Source organism: Mchenga conophoros, linkage group LG17 (genome assembly GCF_057382185.1).
Source record: "Mchenga conophoros isolate Kocher_MC1m ecotype Shallow Benthic linkage group LG17, M_conophoros_male_GT1.1, whole genome shotgun sequence".
Lineage (NCBI taxonomy): Eukaryota > Metazoa > Chordata > Actinopteri > Cichliformes > Cichlidae > Mchenga > Mchenga conophoros.
In genome coordinates, this window is record NC_140542.1 from 26,075,826 (window position 1) to 26,097,692 (window position 21,867).

Consider the following 21,867-nt stretch of genomic DNA (forward strand, 5'->3'; position numbering starts at 1 on the left):
AGAAAAAACACTAAAACCTCCCTCAGCGACGCAAGAATGCCTTCAACAGGACGGTGTCCTTTTTTTACAACAATGGATCTTTAATTACTCGCAAAATGTGGGAATGAATTATGAGCTCAGACCACCGCTGAATCTTTTGTGTTCAAAGCAATCTGACACACGCACAGTGTTGTGATCCCAGCAGCACAGCCTCTCTGCCTCTCCTCTGATGCAGTGTGCTTGCAGGCAAGTTTATACTAATGGATAAGTCAGAAAGAAAAAGGATGAGGAGGTCTGATATTATAATACATTTTTTCCTCAAAGGAAGTTAGCCACTGATTTTTATTATTTTCATTTTTGCTTGAAAAAATTCCTCTGAGATTTTGGTCGGCATTGACATGTTAGAATCACACAGTTGCTGCAGATTTGTTGGCTGCACGTCCCTGATGACAATCTCTCATTCCACCGCATCCCAAAGATGCTCTGCTGGATTGACATCTGGTGACTGTGGAGGCTTTTTGAGTACAGTGAACTCACTGTCATGTCAACAAGGCAGCTTGAGAGGATTTGAGCTTTGTGACGTCCAATTTTGGTAAACGCATCAGTTTCCTGTTCTTAGCAAAGGAAAGGTTAAATAACCTAAACACTTACGATTCATGTTCCTCTCTGCTGTTGAATTCTCCCAATTCTTTGAATCTTTGGGCTGAAGGAAGGACAATACTCGGTGTATAAATGCTCAATCAACAATCATTTATTTCCATACAATTCAACAGTAAGAGCATTACAACGTCCGGACGGGAGAGATGCTACCAGAGGGTCAGGCACATGTCTCAAAATGGTGACGGGTTGCTCAGCTTTTTATAGTCTCTAGTGGCCCCCAGCTAGTCGTAAAAGCCAAAACATCACATTTTTTCTCTGTTACAGCGCCTAAGTTATGACCTCGGCAGTTGTTTCTCTGCTTTCTGTAAGGTGGGGGTGTGGAATGTGGTCTATCTATCTCCCCTGTCTTTAGACACAGAGTCTCCTGCTTACAACCTTCTCTTCATGATTCAACAATTAAGCATGTCAAGAAAACAGTGTAACACATTCCCAGCAGATCAAGGATACAGAATGATGCACATTTATCTAATGAACTAATATGTGAATATGTTCTGTTAACTCAAAAGTATAATGAGAACTACATACAGCTCACTCTATATTAAAGGGTATAATGTGATCTACAGCAGTATTCTAATTCAACTACTTTGATTACATATATAAGGTAACATATAATAACAGAATAATCTAATACTGCTTTCTAAATACTGATTTTTTTTCCTTGTACTGCAAAGTGGTTTTACTTTTTTCTTTATGTTTTTAGTTACTGTCTGTCCTGTCATGTAAATGACAATATAGCACTATAAACACATTTTAAAGTAAAAACTTACTAAAGAATTTTCCTTGATACGAAGCCTATGAGACATTTTGGAAAGCTGAACTTTAAAAGTATAAAATACCTTGAGCAGTGTCATGATACGTTGTGTGGCAGGCAGGGGAAGGACCCAAGATGCAGATTCACAGACACGGGGATAAACTCAAAAAACACAGCTTTATTGCTGGCCACGGGAAGCAATACAAAATAAACTAAAACTGGGAAAAGCTAAAGTAACATATACCGGAAGACACGGGGAGAACCACACACGGCATGAGGGAGAACGCGACGCCGAACAGAGGGAGACTCAGACAGAAATACACAGAGGGTAAACGAGGAAAGTGGGCACACACGGGGAACACAGGTGACACTGATAATCATAACGAGACAGGGCGGGGTGAACTGAACATGACATGTACAGGCACAGAGGTTCAGACAGGAGGAGAGAGAGCACGGGGAAAACACAGACATAACGGGCTGGGGAAACATGAAACAACCACAAAGGGAGACGAGGGCTCATAAATACATAGAGGGGCACACAGGGGGTAAAAGCCATGAAGGGAAAACACTTAGGGAACAACACAACAGGGCAACTCAGAAAACATGGCCTAAATAAGGAACGAAATACAAAAATACAAGGAACTAAGAATACTGGGCCCACATGGCCCAGGACCATGACAAGCAGTACCTCACACTGTTGCTGCGCATGCTGTTTTTTCCTTGATCAAATACAAGTATTTAAGAATTCATGTGTGCAAAGACTCTTTCTTTTGAATTTCTGGCATCCCAGCAGGAAGTCTGAGTCAAACCATAAACCAAGTACTTTTTGCCAAAGGCCATATAGGCTTTTGACATGTTTTGAACTTTAATTATTTTACTCTCTGTTGACCTTCTTTTAAAGCTTTTTCAGCTTCTACCAATAGTTCTGAGTGGATTTGTAGCCATTCGAAAAGCCTTTTTGTTTTTCAGTCAGTCTTTGTACTATGTGTTTCCTGGTTGCTCTTCCCTACTCATCTTTTATTATTATTTTTTCCTCACTTTACAAAATGTTTTTTTTTTTTTACCTTTCTTATTTAGAGGGGTTTTTCAATTAGTCTGAGTCACTTCTTGTCTTTCACTCATCTGAGCCTGTGCTTTTATTTAATTTCATTTAAAAGCATTTTTTGTGACCTCCAGGTTCAGAATCTCCCGTCCTTTACAAATCTTCTCATTAAATAAAATAGCTGTCGTGCCATAAGTTCATGTTTTCTATGACATTCAGTCTATGACGATACATCTTTTCCTTCCTCATCAGACCTATTTAGCGTCTTCCAGGTACAAGTAGCCGAAGCCAGCCCCCCTAACAGTTCCCAATGGAGCAATGCATGATCATCAGAAGGCCACAGACTGCTATCGGCCATCTGGAATCTGGGCTGCACATGCTTTGATGTGTTACACAGCTTTCCATATCGGAGAAAAGAATGAACACCTCATCCCACCTCCCTATACTGACCTCCCACCTCACACTCAAAATATTAATACACACACTACACAGCCCCCTAGACCTCATTTGCTGGGTTCAGTCTGTGTCTACCACTTCCCATCTTTCATTCTTACACATGATGTCTCACAGGAGTCCAGTTTTGTTCTGTACAGGTGGAGAAACATTTTCATCCGCTGAGGTCAAGGAAGCTGCCACAAGAGACACAGGTGTCTAATACAGACTGATGCAGAGCCTGTCTGGCATGCTGAAAAAGACTCAAATGTAATGTTTTATTTCATGCAGATGCACACACCCTAGAAAGAACAAGAAGAAAAGTATAATACTTTTGAACTAGGTTTGCCATAATTGCAGGAAAAGCTCTGTTTTATATTGGAAGATAATACTGTTATTATGTGTTCTACTGGCAGGAAAGCAATGAGACTACTTCTACCTTGTAATAATCACCCACAGAAAAAACAAAGATGTAGTAGTGTGTTCAGGGGGAATTTTGACTGTGTGTTTTTCATGAAATTGACCACTAGACTCCTTCTGCAGTCTCTGTTTGTCTGAACAGCTCATTAGCTTGTACTCAGAGTAATATCAGAGCTCACCAGGACCTCAAGTTCTTTCTTATATTTCCCCCTAGCCTTTTCCCTCATCTCTGTCTTCACAATACACGATCATACACCTTCTGGAGTACTGTTTGTTCAGGTTGAAATTTCTTTAACTGACATAATAGAAGCTTTACTTTAGATACATAAGCCAATCCTACAAAACGTTAAACATTTACTGACGCATCTTTTACATACATATAAGTGGGGGACAGTATTTAACTGAGTTTAATTCTATTAGAACTACTTTACACTGTTTCCTATGATGAAGTTTTCTCGAGATACTGTGCAGCCCCTATATCAACTACATCCTTATTGCTTCCACGAGAATTAAAATGGTAAGGATCTGCTAACCAGATACACTTGATCAACTGATCATCAGCAGGTGTAACCATCAAAACAGAAGTATTGGCAGTTTGCCGGTCAGGATCATTTAGGTAGAGTATGTGTTAACGTAATGCCACAGGAGTGGACATCGGACCAAATTCACCATAACATCTGGGAACATCTGGATAGAGAGAGACTGCAAAAAAGTGAATGACTCTACTAGTTAAACAGTTAAGCTTGTTAAATGTTGAAGTTCATTAGAAACTGGGTTTATTGGAAGGACTGCCATGAGAGAACCACTTCTCTCTAGAAGAGCATGCCATCATGGCGTAGATCTGCAGAGTTGCATCGGAACAAACCATTAAATCTACATCAGAATAGGTGAAAAGGATCAAGGTGTTGCAATGGCCCAGTCAAAGTCCAGATTGAAATGCTGTGGTAGGAAATTAAAAGACCACAATTTTGTCTAACGGTGGTTCTACATGTTACTGAATAATTGGCTGCACTAACTTTTCTACAGCACTCAATAGAGTCCTAAAAACTTTCTAAAAACAGTATCCTGTTTCCAGACAGAGATCGTTTCAGCTTTTCTCACTGTCAAAATGTTATTAATCTGGAGCATTTGTAGCTCATCAACTCAAATCGTAACAAAGAGAATACCGGGCTTCAATGAATGCAATCTGCTGTATAGTTGGCAACAAGCTTCAGCTGCAGAAGTTAGATTAATTAATTGACTTTATCCATCAACCACAGAATAGAGCTTGTATTTGAAAGCTTGCAAATTTCCCTGTTAGGCGGAACAAGAACAAGTTAGCATTAGTCGGAAGAAAGGCAGCCCGAGATCTGTCTTGATCCCTAAACCCAAGTAAATATAAGTAAAGATTCCTCCAAAATCAAATGTTGGCCATACTTTTGCTGTGAGCACATTTTCATTTTGCCAAATGGGCTTTACTACATAAAACTTATTCGGTTATCCTATTTCTATGATAACATTAGATAAGGTTGATTTATAAGCCCTTTAAAGGTAAAGATTAAAATTGTATTTACAATCAAGTAAAACTTAGAAATACAAACATCAATTTGAATTATTTTTTGAAAACTATTTTAATTGAATTTCCTCGTAAGTATCCACACAAGTACTTCCTAAAAACATAACTAAATAAATAAATATGCCGGAGCGTTCTCATTACCTTGTTTTATGTAAGCTTGAGTCAGTGTGTTTCTATGCTTGTGGCTCACATCGTGACTCCCCTCTCTCGAGTGTGTTAATACTGAGGCACTTATGATGAGGCCCAGAAAACTGCTTCCTCATTACTCATGACCAGTTAATAACTGTAACTGGAAATCGTGAGACCAATTCATGCATCGGTCATGATCATGGTGAGTGATGTTGCTCTGCCCATGCGTTTGTCTTTCACCATGACTCAATGAGTACCTTTCATTAACATGCTGAAATCCGCTAACGCACAAGCAAGCATGAGCGGCGCATGATTACAGGAAATGAAGTGTACACATCCATAGTTATTCGAGATACAAGCAACCAGTTGGGCGGCTGTGGGGCACGGGGAGATGGTTGGCTTTCCTTTAAATCCTGTAAACTTTTCCTGATCCTGAGATTAATGAATTATTAGCTTTGCTTTACTTTCACATGACAGAAAAGTCCTTACACCACAGTCAGATTTCCATACTATTATTCTGAAGGCGAAAACAAGCAATTAGTGTTGCCTAGTTTGCTAATTAACTTCATAATTTAAGATAAATTTAACTTAGCCCTTTGGTTGCAAAACCTAAAACATTACATTTAGAAATCTAATGGATATTAAATTTATATGATAAATTAAAGATAGCCCAGCTTTAATTCTGTTGTCATATGAACATGGATCTTTTATTTTTTAAGAACTACAAACATGCTTAGTCAAACTAAATGTTTGATTTCTGTTCTGTGAACATTTTGTTCTTTTCCTCTTGCATTCCAGAAAGTACACAAGAAGAGGGTTTTTTTCAGCGTATAACATTATTTTATGCATAGACATGATTTTTCATTAGAAACATAATCGGCCAAAGGGCCTTGGGTAAAATGAGCTGAGGGCCCCTGTTGAGCAGCCGCACACATCTTCCCCAGGTGTTTTTTTTTTTTTTTCTGGGAGCCCGTTAATTTTCCCTTCAGTGGATTATTTCCCTGCCCTACTTTGAGTGCATATCAGTTAGTCAGTGATAATTTGATGAAATGTATTTTTTAAAAGAATATTCACCATGTCAGCATGACACCATCTAAAATATTAAAGGTATTAAAACTAAAGACTGGGGCTGATTTAGTAAAATACAAAAGTTTTTATCTGCAATTTCAGGGGTCCACATTTTGAAGAAATTGTGCAATTATATAAATTATAACAAAGACAGTGATTGTGGCCTTCTGGGCTCATGGGGAGCCCAGAGGCATTAATAGCGTTGCCCATTTTGGTGCAGTTCCAAAGCATAGACTGAATTAACTCTATGAAGATAATCTACATGTGAATGCACAAAACACCTTTTAGGTACCAAAAGCTGTTTGATTTAATTTTAGCCAATTTGCAGTATCAATTTATTCAGTCACATTTCAGCAGGTTTTGGTATCATGCTGCTAATGCGGAACATAAAAGATGAAACACATTTGCCTAAATGACTATAATCTGACACTGATCTGGCTTTATGTTAGCTTTTTGAGAGTATTGTGCAAAAGTTCTGAGTACGCCTCATTTGATTAAATATATTTTGTTTAAAGATGAATCAATTTATTTGGCACACGCAAACATACATGGACACCCCGATATCACGGCAAAGCATACAATAGACACGCCAGTCCACCATGTCCATTTCCCACTTTACCGTGAAATGGACGTGCATGCACAAGTTGCGGCAAATTGCAGTACCAGCAGGGGGAGATAATATGTTTAAAGCCAAGTTGCTAGTGACCAAAGAAAGGTATGAAGTGCATGAAGTACATTCCAGTGGCATTCAGTGCTGGGAAAAATTATGCTGCGTAGCTAATATGCATTTCTATGTGTTCGTAATGTCTCTTTAAACTATTTCCGTAATTATTTTCCTGTTGGCTTGAAATAAAATATCCCTCTCTGCAGCAACTACTGCAACTTCTGGATGTGTGTCCCTTCTAAAGCCACCTTCATTCTTCAGCACAGCCTGAACTCTTTTAATCAAGCTTTCTACTAATGTCTTTGAGTAGTTTTCAGAAATAGTTATCCAGGCTTCTCGAAGGACATCCAAACCTTTTCTTTGGATGTTGTTACGTTCTCTGTCCAGACGTTCCCACATGTTTCAGTAGTGTTGAAGTCCGGGCTCTTGGTAACCCAAGACTGGTAGTGAGCCACTGTGTGCTTTTCTGTCCAGGTACGTTTTTACTGCATTGGCAATGTGTTTGGGATAATTGTCAAGCTGAAAATTGAAGTTGTTGCCAATCAGATGCTTTCCAGATGGTATTGCATGGTGGATAAAAATCTGATGCTACTTTTCTGTGTTCATAGTTCCCCAACACCACTGTCTGAAAGTGGTAGCTTTTATTGGAAAAAAAAAAAAAGAAAGAAAAGAATTTAAAATCTATGCTATACATCATGTTAATGAGTGTGTCTGTGGTTTTAAACTGCGAAGACAGTTATTTATGTTGTTTTGCTGTTTTACACTCGTGCATTGTAATAATGGCTGCACAGCTGACTATGAATCAGGCTATTATAAATTAATTGGTCAAACAGGAGAACATAGGAGAAAATTAGCAACATGATTTTTGCAAACACGTTCTATTAATTTCTCAAGTGTTACAAAGCTTTGTTTCCTGTCATGGCTAATTGGGATATTGTTTGGTAATAAATACTGCATGCCAAAGTAATGTGACAGGTGGCCTGTTTAGGCTAACATGCTGCTGTAGCTGTCTCCTCTCTAGTGTGTAGGATATATCAGGCAGACAAGTACCTACTTTTTAGGATTTGGAGACACCCGGCACCCACGAGGGCTGATCGTGACGTTCCAAGCTGTCCAAGACATGCTAGCTCCATTTAAAGACTCAGTGCTGTGACTGTGCTTCTGTGCTGACGAGCCCTGATGAAATTGTTTGCAGAGGTGTGATGGACAGTCGAGGTAATTATTCTGCTTGAGATATGATGATTAGGCATTGTGGTTGAGCACTCACATGCTCGCAGTATTTTGTTGAGTTATTTTGAAGTGTGATGTGCCTCCTGCCAGGTAGGTAGAGATTCTCTAGACAGCCCATTCTCACACTGGCCTCACTTGTTGTGACGGCTGCCATGCTGCCACTAACTATGGTCAATCAATAGATCTTGGTTTTAAACTCTAAGAGTTCATTTCTAACTGTTCTCAAACTTTTCTCACTCTTTCTCTAAAGCCTGGACTCCTAAGTTGTATTTATCCTCATGATGCACTTTTCTCTGCAATCTTGTCTCTGATATTTACTTTCATTTCTTATTTTATTTTAATATGGTCCTTGTGATTTTTATTTTATTTTTACCTCTTTGCAACCTTGAGCACAAAGCAAGAACCAATTGTCATTTACAGTGAAATAATTAAAAAGGAAGGTGTCTCAGCAGATATTTGGTTGAGGATTAAAACTAAAAAGAAACATTGAACTGAACAACATTATATGCATGTATATTAACAGTACTGTATATGCTCTGGAAGCATTTTCCCCAGGTAATGTGTTTAAACGTGTATAAGCAGTCGCTTGCTGTGGTCTCCAGGCTTTACTTGCAGCAATATGTCAAACCAATAACTACCTACATCATAAAATGACAAGTTTTCGCTATTCTTCCAAACACTCCCAATGAGTCACAGACTCTTAGCTGGGCAATGGTACCAAGCCCCAGCGGTCCAAATCTCAGCATTTTCTTTATTTGCACAATCAGATCGGGTGTTTATTTATTATCCTGACTCATTGCATTATAACATAAAACTGCAGCTGCAGACTTTTCGCGTGTTAAGCAAGCCTCGTGCAAGTTCAGATGTGCAGTGGCCTCGTGTAAATTTGCATATTTGAGGCATTCCACTGATTTGCAGCATAGAAGCAATTAAACTAAAGGATGTCTCGAGGGTCCCCACCTGGTTTGAACCCAAACAACCTCTTTGATCTCTCTTAAGTGGCTGCATTCACGTTGCCAGACCTTATCTGAATAGAATTCAATTATTTTGGAATTCATGCACCATCGTCAAAAGAGTTGGGGAGCAGCAGCAATCACTGCAGGATCTTGGATAAGTTGGGAAATTGTGGATCACTCAGGATCTGTGTCGTAACACTGCCCCCTCATGGTTACAGAGACAAGAGAACTGGTTCTCTTTCACACTGCACATGATCGGACTGTGTTTGTACAACCTCACGCACTCAGGGGTCATTACCATTTTTCTTGTCTTACAGTAGTTAAATCTGTGCACCTGCAGGCAAACACAAAGGACATAAGCAGCAGAGAATTATGTTTTGGGCTTTTGTTTTGCCCTTCAGAACGCCATCTGCCTGCGCCTTACGTGTTACTCATGTGAATCGCATGCGAACGAGACTTACAGCTTGCCCACAGAGGCACTCTTCCAGAGTTCTCATCCTTGCAACTGTGTTTTGTGTTGAGTAGGTTAAAGAAAGCTGAGGGCATTATACCTTGGGCGCCCATCTGCTACTAGCAAAGATGCAAACATATGGTGGCAGTAAAGCAAAAGCACATAAATTCAGAGCTGTGTAAATGAATCAAATTTCTTAATATCACTAAATTACCATTTCTATGCTTTATGTCTCCTAATCAAGCAGGATGAGCTGTTTTTAAAAAAAAATATTTTTGTTATGCTGCATGCTGTATAATCCTTCCATGCACCTTCTTCACTTTATTTCCCATCAGATTTTTTTGGGCACACTAAAATGAAATGCATGAATCCTTCACTAATTGTGTCATTTTTCACACTGTTAAAATCAGTTGAAAGTTTTCCCAAACGTCTCACTGACTTTTCATTTACTACTCAAATGAAATGAGAGAACTATTTGTCTTGTGCGATCATATCTAAATGCATTTGTTGACATAAACTACTGATGCTTCTGTCAAATGGTGAAACTTCAGTGGCTTTCCATTCAAAAAGTGGATGTTAACTTCATGCAGAAAGTAGACTTCATTGTTTATTCAAATGGCATAGTGTCGATAAGAAACTAGCTCTTATCACCTTTGTTTTTGTTAAAATAAGCATTTAAGTTTGATATCGTTAGACTCTATTTGAATAATTAATTATTGCTCTCTAATCTACTGCAGGGCCACAAGTGTCTGTCTTTTTAACTGCTTTTACGCAAGACCATCACTGGAATATTATCTCCTTTATTTTAGCAGACACAGCCTTAGAGAATCAGCCAAGAAAGCATACTATCTGAAATCCAAAAGCACCTACACAGGCTATTATATGCCTTGGCACAAGAAGGCGTACTGCGTGTTTATTGCACATATTCTGTGACAACAAAGAGCAGAAGGCACTGTGGAGGAGAGAATATAGACTTGGGGAGAGAGTCTTGACAGCCTTTAATCAAGATGCTCTGAGCGGTCCTCACAGCGTTGTTGATGTTGACTAGTTGTTTGTCTCCAGTCGGGTTTTCTTGATGTACTTTCAACTTTTTCAAATCCATTTTTTAACATAGTAGCAAATCACAACAACAGTCATCTCAAGGCGCTTTATATTGTGAGTTAAAGACTCTACAACGATAGAGAGAAACCCCCAACAATCAAAAGACCCTCTTTGTTCAAGGACCTGGCGACAGTGGGAAGGAAAAACTCCCTTTTAGCAGGAATACACCTGCGGCAGAACTGGGGTCCCTACCTGCATCTAAACACTTCTTTTAAGGCAGGGCTTTGTTTCTTGAAAGATGAATTTGAAAAATGTAATAAAATAACCAAGAATTTAAGCATACAGCAACAACAAAAATGTTAATCTACTTAAGGGGGACAGTTTCCATTTTTAGTGAGTAAATAGAATCACTAGCATTTATTATAGATTGCAGTAATCGAATGCTGAGATTTGGGATCACAAGTACACAGGCTATAAAGTAGTAGGGCAGTAAGCAAGGGGCTTAAGGAACCCTCAGGTGACCCAGACATACTTAAAGGAAATAAAAGGCAAACACCAGAATTATTCTATTCTAAGCACCCACCTGGGTCATTTTCTTATGAAGCTAAAATAATCTCAAATATTGGTTTGATGTCACTTGTGGAAGATAAACTGCACTAACCTCCATCATAGTGTACAGCCAAATAGCATCTGTCACTGTCTGCTATCCAGAAGATTTGGGGGGGGGGGTTAAAATAACTATTTCTTAGAACTGTTGGCTTATTTACAACCTATTTGGACTTCAGGCTGCTTCTTTCTTCAAATGTTGTGAATAAATGAAAAAAAAAAGCTGTTGTCCCATGTCTGACCTCTGACTACAGTGTGATGGGATAAATGTGGTCAAATTAGTTATTATCCTGAGTAGTCCATCGCTCTCATAACTGGCTTGATTGTGGCTCAGTGGATGTGATTATGTTCAGTTAGCAATTTCGTCAGCCACTCAACCATTTGCTCAGTTGCCTGGTCAACTGAAGAGTCTCAGTGGCTGAACCACTCAGCCAGTAAAGCAGCCATCCAGTAGCTGTAAGAAAAGTCCAGCCAAGAGGGCAGGCTTTCCCAAAATTCTGATGAATTCCAGATGAGAGCCCAGACACCCTGGCTTGAGAAGAGAACACACACACGAAAAAAAAGAAAAAAAAGAATTGAAAGTAGATGAGGAAGGGAGGTGACAAAAGAAAATTGAACACAGTGAAAGATGATCCTATGCACAAAGCCTATGAAGTGGAAAGGAGGGTTCTCATCCATCGTTGAGATGTTCATTTATGACTGAGAGACAGAACTCAGAAAGAAGAGAGTGTGTACTGATTTGTACGAGTGGATCTTGGTTGTGAGCATCAGCATGGCACAGTGGTGGACTTTACTCACTGTTGTTTACCTGTGCAGCTACTGTGCTGCCAGTCAGCACCACAGGAAAGGTATGTTGGCACACAAGCTCTGGTAATTAGGTCTAAATGCGCAATTATTAAGAGTCTGATTAGTGTCTCTCTATTATGAGATAAATGGCAATTTTATCACCATTGAGTATATTTGCATCAAAAACTATTCTGTTTTCATTTGTGGGATCATTTAAAATATTACTAGAAGACAGAGACAGAGTCAAATTGTGATGGCTGAGTCCTGGTACGAGTCTGTGGTTCCAGCTGTGAAAGAATGTGTTTATCCTCTTCAGTTAGCAGGAACATTGCAGTTTGCAGGACATCAGCAGATCGTTTTCCAGCGAAAAATGACTGGCCTGTTGTTATTGGATCTACTCACTGAGGAAATTCCTTTCTCATCACTCGCAGGCCTTGAAATCTGTAGACAAGTCACATGACGCTGAAGCCAGCAAAAACAAAGAAAGTTCAGAATTGTTTACATTTTTATACCATATCACCAAAATCCAGGAAATCATTTTTTTAATCATTGTTTTATTAAAAGTTTGTAAGACTTTTTTTCCCCCTTCAGCAATAAATCAAAAATCCAAAGTGACACTGTCAATAAAAAGTTTCTGAACATGCATTAATTGTCTGTGTTGTCAACAACTGCCCACTGCTGCTGAAAACAAGAGCAGAAAGAAAGTGAAGCTAATGTTCAGAAATGTTCCTGGAGTTGAGGGAAACAGCAGTTCTCCTATTTACAATCTCACTGCAAGCAGCTCAGTTCACACTGGAGTGGATAGCACAGCATAGAATCGGTCCAGGACTGCTCTGTTTACATGTACAGGCCAGCAGCCGCTCTTTCAGTGATGAGGATGTACACATTCAGGACAGTGAGGAGCGCTGATTTGGGCAGCCATCGCTGAATCAAAGAGAGAGCCTAAGAGTATATATTTCATCATTCATCATCTTACAACGATGTGGTTGTAGCCATTCAGCTCTCTGTGAATAGCACTCATGACAATCAGTCATTGGTCAGTTTGCAGTATGACACCAGTATGACAGTCTAACATTGTCATACATAACTGAAAAGTATTCCCAAACTGGTTGGCAAGTACTGTCTTTAGGTTTGTGTCTGTAGGTGAAATCAACAGCGAAGAGAGTCCTGCACCAAAAATCTCTTTGTGATTTCTTTGGTGATTAGCAGAATTTGCAGTAAAGACATCGGATTGTCTGCAAACACTAGGCACAGCTTTTAACTTGAAAGTAAATGTTTCCTGCTTCTGTCTCACTTTTCACAGTTTCAGTACTGCTCGGCCAGCGTTGGTGAGTGTCAGGGACTTTCCATGCAAACTCTACAATCTCTGTCTGGCCTTCAGGTCTGGTTTGGTCTTCAACCAATTACTAAACCACCAACAAGCCAACAAGTTTTAGGAAGTAGTGAGCAACTGATCTGCGATCATTCTGTGAATGGTTAAACAAGTGGTCACCCGGTTTTGGACCCAGGGTTTTGAATTTTCAAGTTCAGAATTCTTTGTAGTTTTGAAGTTATGTGATCTTTGGATTAGGTTTCTGTTATTGTTAGTGTTTAATTTTTTTACTCATTAATTCCTTTGTGTTTACAAGTTTTGTCTTTCTAGCCTTGTTATTTGTTCCTTCAGTTGCTGTTAAAACAGTAACTTTAGGGTTGTTTTTAATTAGTTCCCCTTTTTCTGTTCCTCCTTCTGTCTCATCTCTGTTTGTCTTTGTCACCTTTGTCTTCATGTTCACTCCATCTTGTTGTCTGTCTTTACTTTAAAGGGTTCTGTTTTTATTCATGTTGAGTGTAGCTTTTGTTCCTGTCCCTGTCCTCACTGATTCCCTGATTGGCTTCAGCTTGGTTTTGGTCCTCACCCGTCTCCTCTTCCTGCATTACCTTTTGTATATATGTTGTCTCAGTATTCCTTTGTCTTTTGTTGCATATAGTTGTGTGCTTCCTTAGCTTTGTGTTCATTGTGTTGGATTCCCCAGCTAAATGCTTCGTTGACTAAAGGATTTTTGGACTTGACTTTGGACTTTCTGATTCTCTGAAATAAGAAGCATTGAAGCTGTTATTATTTAGACCTGTTTTCCTGTTTTGCTTCATCAGATCTACAAAACCTTTAGACACATAGCGGTTCATGACATGACTTCAACTTTAGTAGTTTAGCAGTTGCTGGTTGCAAACCCATCTCTTTAGTTGGAATAAGACAATAGAGCTATTGAACACTGGTACTGAGAATAGATACCCTCTCTACTTTTAAGATTAGGCCTAAAACTTTCCAATCTGATGAAGCTTAGTTACAGCTGGATCATGTGACCTTGAATAATCTCTTCTTGCAATAGGTTTTATAGGCCTCTTCACAACATTAGCATATTTTGAAAAACAATGTTAAAGAGCACTGTATGTAAACGTGACACCAACTAATCACAGAAGAAACTAACCAAGTGATGAGTTGGGAATGTGCCCAGGCTTGTGTGGGTTATTAAAGGCTAAGATCACACCTCCATGAGGTGGAGTGTGGGTGATGGGGAACCAGGAGAAACTGCAACCTTTCTCCCATATCTCCAGTTGTCACTACTGTCCCCAGTATATATCAGCTTCCCTGGCACCACTGCATGACTTTATTGCAGCTGGGCTTTACTACTGCTGGCCTCACAGTTATTCGGAGTATTTATGATGATCTGTGTTTACATCATAAATGGTAGAATTTAAATCTCTCTCTCATTACAATACTGTCATGGATTGGGATTTTACAATTTTCTATTATTTGAAGATATAGTGAAATGTAGAAGATGGTCCATTGCAGGGAAGATTTCATTGTATCCTGTGTCCTTTTCACCCTCTTTTATCGTACGCTGGAGGGATCCAGACATTCATTTGGGGTTTTTTTTTTTCTGTTTTTGATTGTTTTTCCTTCTCTCTCTTTCTGTCTTCGTCAAGACATCCTTCCAGCCAGGAGTACCATTTAGCCCAGCTAATTAATGGATCTTTGTTGTTCCATCATCTCCTTGCAAGCAGTTAGCGGGAGATTACAAGTTCCCTGCCTCTACATAATGACACTGGGGGGAAGCCTGCCCATCCAAACATTGATTGTTTGGAGCGCCGAAGGAGGGAGGGGAGCATGACGGGTGAATGGGCTTAGAACAAGCAGCAGGGAAAGCTGATATGTTGTGATAAAGGACATCAGCAGTATATTAAACATTCAAGCTGAAAATGAGAAAAAAGAAAAATTTGCTCATAAGAATGAATCACCTCGTGATGGTTTGTTCGCCTGCACGTTAGCCGACCCCTACCTCCCGACCCCCCACCCACCAAAAACAACTTCATGGAAAATCCAGCTCTAACATATATGGACAGCCTACCTTCACCAGCCTCCTCACTTACATGTGATAAAATCGTAGTGATTAAAGCTGAGATGTCACTTTCACATTCATAAATATTGCACATTAACGCGGCATAATCAAAGATTTTGCATAGCGGTTGGTAATCAAAAATGACTAAATATCATTATTTCTCCTTCACTATGATAAATTCCTGGATTTTATATGTTGTCACTGCAAAGTTCAGTACATTTTCTGCACCATTAATCATCTGTTGTTGTCTGCCCTTCACCAGCTGTGTCGAAATATTTCTTTCCCATTTACTTTATTATGCACTCTATTTGGTCATCCATTGGGGAATGTGAAATTCCACAGTGACATATTTTTGTTCATGCAGTTCCTCAAAGCTAAAATCCACAATGCAAAGATGACTGTCCTGCAGCTGTCCTGCAGTGAGGGCAGGCGCTAAATGACAATAATTTATTTATTGCTTGTAACAGAATGAACAATATCTTGAATATCTATCCTGCAGTGGCCTCAATTTCTCACATCTGTTATCTCTACCTGACCTTCACAACCACCTGTGCTCCTTCATTAGCTCCTTTCTACGTATATGTGCCCTTTTTCTTTGTTATTGGCCATATTGTCAGTCACAGTGTCTCAAACTTATAAGCTAGTTCATTTTCATTGTAATCTTTAAGCATGATTCATTTAGATATCCAGTGTGTGCCCCCTACCTATCAGTATCGCCCTCACAATATTGTGCTGGGAGAAATCGAACAATTTAATGGAATGACTAGAATTACTGTTATTGCCTGTGCACATATACACTAATGCAGCTCCAACTATAACAAGCTATAATATTTTTATTCCAAAGTGCTATTGGAGCTGCTATAAACATAAAACACACACTTTCCTACATGCCAAAGGACTATTGTAGTAGTAGCAGAGCCTTTTTATGTAAATTACAGATTATTAATTTTAGATGTAAATCAGCGCTGGGCTGGCCTCCAAGCTGTCATTTCCCCGCATCACCTCAATCCTTTAACGATATAACCCTTGTTCTAATGAGCACCCTCGGGTGTTGTATTGTTTACTTTAGCAATGGCCCGCTGAAGCTACCGTATCTATTCGGTAACTAATATGTCTGCACAGGCATCGCTCCTCCACAATACCTGATGCATTTGGGAGCTGCATACTCAATGAGGAGTATACATTTTCACCTACAAGTTGTCATCCACTTAGAGTTGGATGTTAGTACTTGATCTGGGGAAATCTTCTCTCTACTTGTCTTTGGTGTTTGGGGGTTGGAACAACTGTGCATGTTGCATATTATATTGCTTCAGAGTCACTCTTCAACAAGTTCAAACTTCTCCATTAGAAGTGTTTGAACTTTTATTGATTTCTGACATTATGATGAGGGTCGTGAACAGCATTTCATCTGCATTTGGAATTTACAATAAGTACATATGTTTTGATCCTTGAAACCCAAATTCATATTATAGGAAAAGGTGGAGTTAGACAATGTTTATTTGAGATTTCACCACGTCTGGCTATGGCCCCTGACGGTGGGGCAGGTGGAAGGACTGAGGTAACATGCTAAAGATTACACAGATGTGCCAGATTTTTGGAACCCCAACATGGAAATGTGGAGCTACACATTTCTTTACATTGAGAGCAGTGGCTGTGCTGCGAAAGGGAGGCCAGAGCTGAGACTGGCAGTCGCCCAAGCAGGAAGCAGGTACATAGGGAGCTCTGCCAATTTGTGTGGCTTTGGCTGGCCTGACAATTGCTATAAAGCTAAATGTATCTGGCCAGCGATGCTGCAGGCAGTCAAGCTGATCATTACTGCAGAATTGGTGAAGCAGGAATCCATAGATGCCACTGTAGCAGAGAGGAAGGATGACATCCAAATTCACATGAATGCCAGTGTTTATATACTGTATACCTCATTAAGATCTCCGTGTGTTGGCTTACACGCTGAATGGAGTACTGGACGGCAACAGAATATGGGTAGCAATGGAAAAAGAGAGCTGAACAGCTGTAGAACCCTAGAGGAAGTTTTACCTTAATTCATTATACTGTGAAACCTCCTTCCTTTGCTTAGGCTGCTGCCCCCGCGACCCGGCCTCGGATAAAGCGGATGAAGATGGATGGATGGATGGATGGATGGACCTCCTTCTGTGCAAATCAAATTTGATTTTCAGTTTCTTCTCCTGATGCTACATTAACAAAAATGGTTCTTGGAGAGATAACAGAGATACACAAAAAAGTTTTCAAAGTCTGGGCAGTATTCAAAGTTATATTATTACAAACAGACCCTGCACATTCTCGTGTGACTCTTAATCTTTCTTTATTATAATGCAAATGTGTTGCTAGATTAAGGAAGTTCACAAATCATTTCTTAGACACAGCTATGTTATTTAGACAATTTAGACCATAATGTTATTTTTCATTTTAGACCAGTGAACTAATTGACTCGATTTGTAACAAAAGTTGTAAAATGGGATTAACCATATCAGTTCTTGTGTAATTTAACTTACCCCAGCCCTTTCTCTCTGTTCCCCTTCCTTCTTGAGAGCCACTCTTCCACTGAGACCATTTCTGATCAGGCTTCAGTGATCGGCAGACAGATCAACTGAAGGACCTGATGAATCTCCTCTAGATCCTGTGCTAGGCTTCTGCTGGATTTTCTTTCCAATTTCACATCTCTATAGAGCAGCTCACTCTGGTGGTCCAGAATTATGAACTCTGAAGTTTCATCACACTGTACAATGTGTATTTAAAAAGAATTTTAAAAACCTCTGAATTAGGGTAAAAACAAAATATTCCAAAATAGCCCCGTGCTTAATTGTTAGTACATCAGATACTTAGGAAAGTATGTGAGTAATGTTAGCTGCTGTCCACCTCTAGATGTGAGGTTTAGCCTCTTGTTATCACTTCCAGGAAAATATGGATTTTGCTCAATTTTATCACAGAAATGAGGCGGCAGCAGCAACTGTTTCTAGCTGAAAGTGAGGGGTTTCATTCCAGCCGTATCAGGACACCTCACATTATCAGATCCCCCGTCTGCTACACATATGGGCTGACACTTTGAAGCCTGACCAAATGAGGTCAGTTACACCTGCCCTTCCACGAGTCAATAAGCAGATATTGCACCTCTGGGGGCACCAGGCCGCTGGTGCTTGTAGCAACTGTGGCTCAGGTCAAAGACCAGTTGATCTCTTCACAGCTGGAGCCCAAGTCTCAACCACATACATAATATTTGAACAGTAATGAATATGTGTTTACTCAACCTCTGGCCCTCCCGCATAAATGTCACAATAAATAATGTCCTGCCTTAATTTTTGAAAAGGGAGATTCTATAATCCAATTTTTTCTTCTTGTGTGTTCTAGTGCTGTACCCATCTGCATACAGGATAAAACGGGGAACATATTCACTGATCAACCCCACATTCCAGCACTCGGTGGAGGACATCAAGCTGCTTTTTGAGGTCAGTTAAGTTCTTGCGGCCCCGAAATAGTTCATGAGCTAGTGTTTCTTTAATGGAAACCAGTATTCTTAGAATGTGCACAAGACTTCTAAAAATAACACATTTGTGGCCTCACCCTGCGGATTAGAACAAAACACTGTGTACTGCTGCTGTGCTCCTAATCATTAGCAGGAATGTGAGATATTTTGGTGACATTGATGAAAAAGATATTTTACTTTCTTATGCCATCTTAGGCTCATTTCAAAATATTTAGATGATTAGGCTCTTTGGAACAGATTGAAATAGCCGTTAACAGGACGTGACCTTGCTAGCAACTCCATTTTTCAGTTAGCTGCTTATATATGTGAATGTGAATTTAGTGGATGCCTATCTATCTCCCAGATTCTGCTGGGTGGAATGCAGATACAAGGTGATGGACACACCCTGCTGATTCCAGATGAGGAGTTGGCCTCCCTGAGAAGTGTGGAAAAGCTGGAAGTCATCTGTGAGGAAGTACTGCCTAAAAGGCTCTCCGACATCAGGCGTCTGACGGCCGAGCTCACCCAGCGGCGCCAACCTCTGAGCTGGCAGGACTTTGAGAGGACAGTGCTGACGTTAGTGTACACCACTCAGACCCTGGCTCGTATCACCAACAAGCACCAGAAAGAGATATGGACCGACACCCTAATCCAGCTGTTCCAAGCTCTTCAAAAGGATCTCAAACCCTTTTGAGGAAAGAAGTTGTCCATATTTTTTTCAGTAGTGGAGATGCCGTTTATCCATGCCATTTCCAGTGTCCTGCAAAGTTTAAAAACAAATTAGATTATTATATTGCTTTTTATATGAAACTATTTGTATATACAAATACAAATATCAAAAAATGTATATAAAATTATATAAGCAATTAAATTTTTAACCAAAAAATGTAACTAAACTCAGGGTCCAAACTCACTTTTATCAGCGCTTTCAAACTTGACTTCCAGTCTTATCTGACTGGGCTAATTCCAATTAAGAGCTCAAACCACAAACTCCTGAAAAGTTATATCATGTGCTTCTGTTTTGTTTTGTTACCCTATGTGAGGTAAATAATAAAATTTTAATTCTCAAAAGATCAGCGTATCTTACTTTTCTATAAACTTATTTAAGCACAAGTTTAGATCAAGCAGACCTCAAGGTCCCAGTACATCAGCTCATAGCTGAGCTGTCAGATGATATGGGCTTGCAGAGATCGGCTGCTCTCACTTTCCTGGATTTTGTTTCTGATCATGTAAATCCACGGCATCAAATGAGACTCAACCTTCAGCAAAGCGAAGTGGTCATGGCTGAAGTCCCTTTTCTTTTAGCTATCAACTCGAAATGTAATGATCATCAAAGACGGTTTGTTATCATTTTGCAGCAAAATCAGTGTATAGTCTATCCCTACAGTCACACCAGGTATTTTAGACATGTTTCAATGTCCAAAATTACTATGCATTGACCCACCCCCTGAGTCTAGAATTCCCCCAAACTATTTTAGAGTGATTTACAGAGTAATTAATCATAATCTGCAGCAGTTTGAGTCACAAATATTCTCACAATATAGGCTATTTAGGCTAACTAGATTCCACCTACACATGATTAATTTAATATCATAATACAATGACATTGTAACAAACCATCAGTCTAATATCCAAAATATAAGGTTTAAACCAAAAAAGCCAAGCATACTAATAAAGGTAAACCATTAACTACTATTAAATCTGTTTTTGAGCTAAATAATGAATTACTATCACGTTTCTTAATGAACTAGTTCTGTTTTGTTACTGCATCAGTTGTGTTACGTCTCAGCTCCCGAGTGTGTGTTTGTTTTACGCTCACTAATGCATTATTTCTGAGCCCACTTATTTGTACATCGTGAAGAAATCAAATTAAATCAACAATGCTTTTGAGCCCCGCATATGCATACAAGCCAGAGGATGGCCTCATTAATCAAGTGCGTCCCGGTGTGCTCAAATAAACTTCTCAAACTTAGTTTAATGAAAATACATCACATAAGTACACACATACGCGCAATTACCTCAAAGTTTTTCCTTCTGATTTTTCTGATTATACTGATCTTTGACCTACTTTCAAAAAAAAATACTAAATCAAAGTGGTACATTAGTTTGACAACTCCATGGGAAGTCACCTCAAGCCCCCTGCCATGCCTGTGTACATGTTTGATGCCATCAGATAACTTTAGAAGGCGTAAGATGCTTTGCTCTGTCTGGAAAAGATTGCTCAGCTCATTTGATTTGCCACTAAAAGCCCTTTGAATAAAACCCACGGATTTATACTTAAGAGTCTGTGTACATCAATACGCTTGATTGCATTTCTGCAGTCTGTAAAATATCTGATGGATATGTGCTTCAGAGCTACCCATTTCCCCATTCATTATGGGAAATAGGTACTTAAGCTTTTGTGCAGTTCACTCATCAAGAAGGGGATAGAAAGCAGATATCTGGTTTGTGTTGTTTTCCCTCCAGAGTTGATTAGTTTTACATTTGCTTACACCTTACAGTATTTTGCTCAATTCATACTTTTATGTAACCGTGGAAATGTTCGTCACTCCCTGTCACCCAGATCGCATCTTCAGTTGCAGCTTCTGTAAATGTATACGTTAATCGCAGCATTTTCAGTGTCTTTCTCAGCATGTCAGCATTCATTGGCACTGACTAGAGGGGGCTGATTAATGAGGAAGTCAGGAAGACTGCAGCAAGGAATTTCCTTCACCCTCGGCACCACTCTAACTATAATAGTGACCGATGAGTCTTGCATTTGACACGGCTTGTTTTTTGAACTCGCTTTGTCAGTTTACGTTGTTTAATGCAGATGTTATAATTTTCAAGCAGATTCCATGTTGCCAGTGACTTTCCAGACTGACTTAGAGAGGAATTGTGAGATTGTGGAATATTTGCCGAGCCTCTAATTAAATTTTGCTCTGTTATCACATTCAATATACAAAATATCGGGGACATGACGTTCCATTTGTGCAATCTAATCCTTAATTGTCATAAAGTTTTAAAATGATCTCACAAAGTGCTCTGCTAGGCTTCATTTCCTTCCCCTTTCTCTGTGATTGTGGTGCAGATTTAATAAGAAAAATCAGGCTTTTGCGTGGATTATTGACTTATCAGTCTGCTTCATGAAAAATGAGTCTGCAATATTTTATTCATTTAGAGTATTATCCCTAAATGTCAAGTGGAGCCCTCTGCATGTTGAGAGAGCATCACCAAGTGGCTGCTGACAGAACTGCTCTCCT

General features: G+C 39.5%; 1 protein-coding gene across 1 annotated transcript; it reads left to right on the plus strand.

Annotated features, from left to right (window-relative positions):
• The first annotated feature begins 11,539 nt into the window (after positions 1 to 11,539).
• Positions 11,540 to 19,747, plus strand: fam180a (family with sequence similarity 180 member A). Its single transcript, XM_085252328.1, has 3 exons — positions 11,540 to 11,832; positions 18,511 to 18,608; positions 18,990 to 19,747. Exons 1-3 carry the CDS (start codon positions 11,757 to 11,759, stop codon positions 19,317 to 19,319), a joined length of 504 nt encoding a protein of 167 aa, XP_085108454.1. The 5' UTR covers positions 11,540 to 11,756; the 3' UTR covers positions 19,320 to 19,747.
• Positions 19,748 to 21,867: the final 2,120 nt, after the last annotated feature.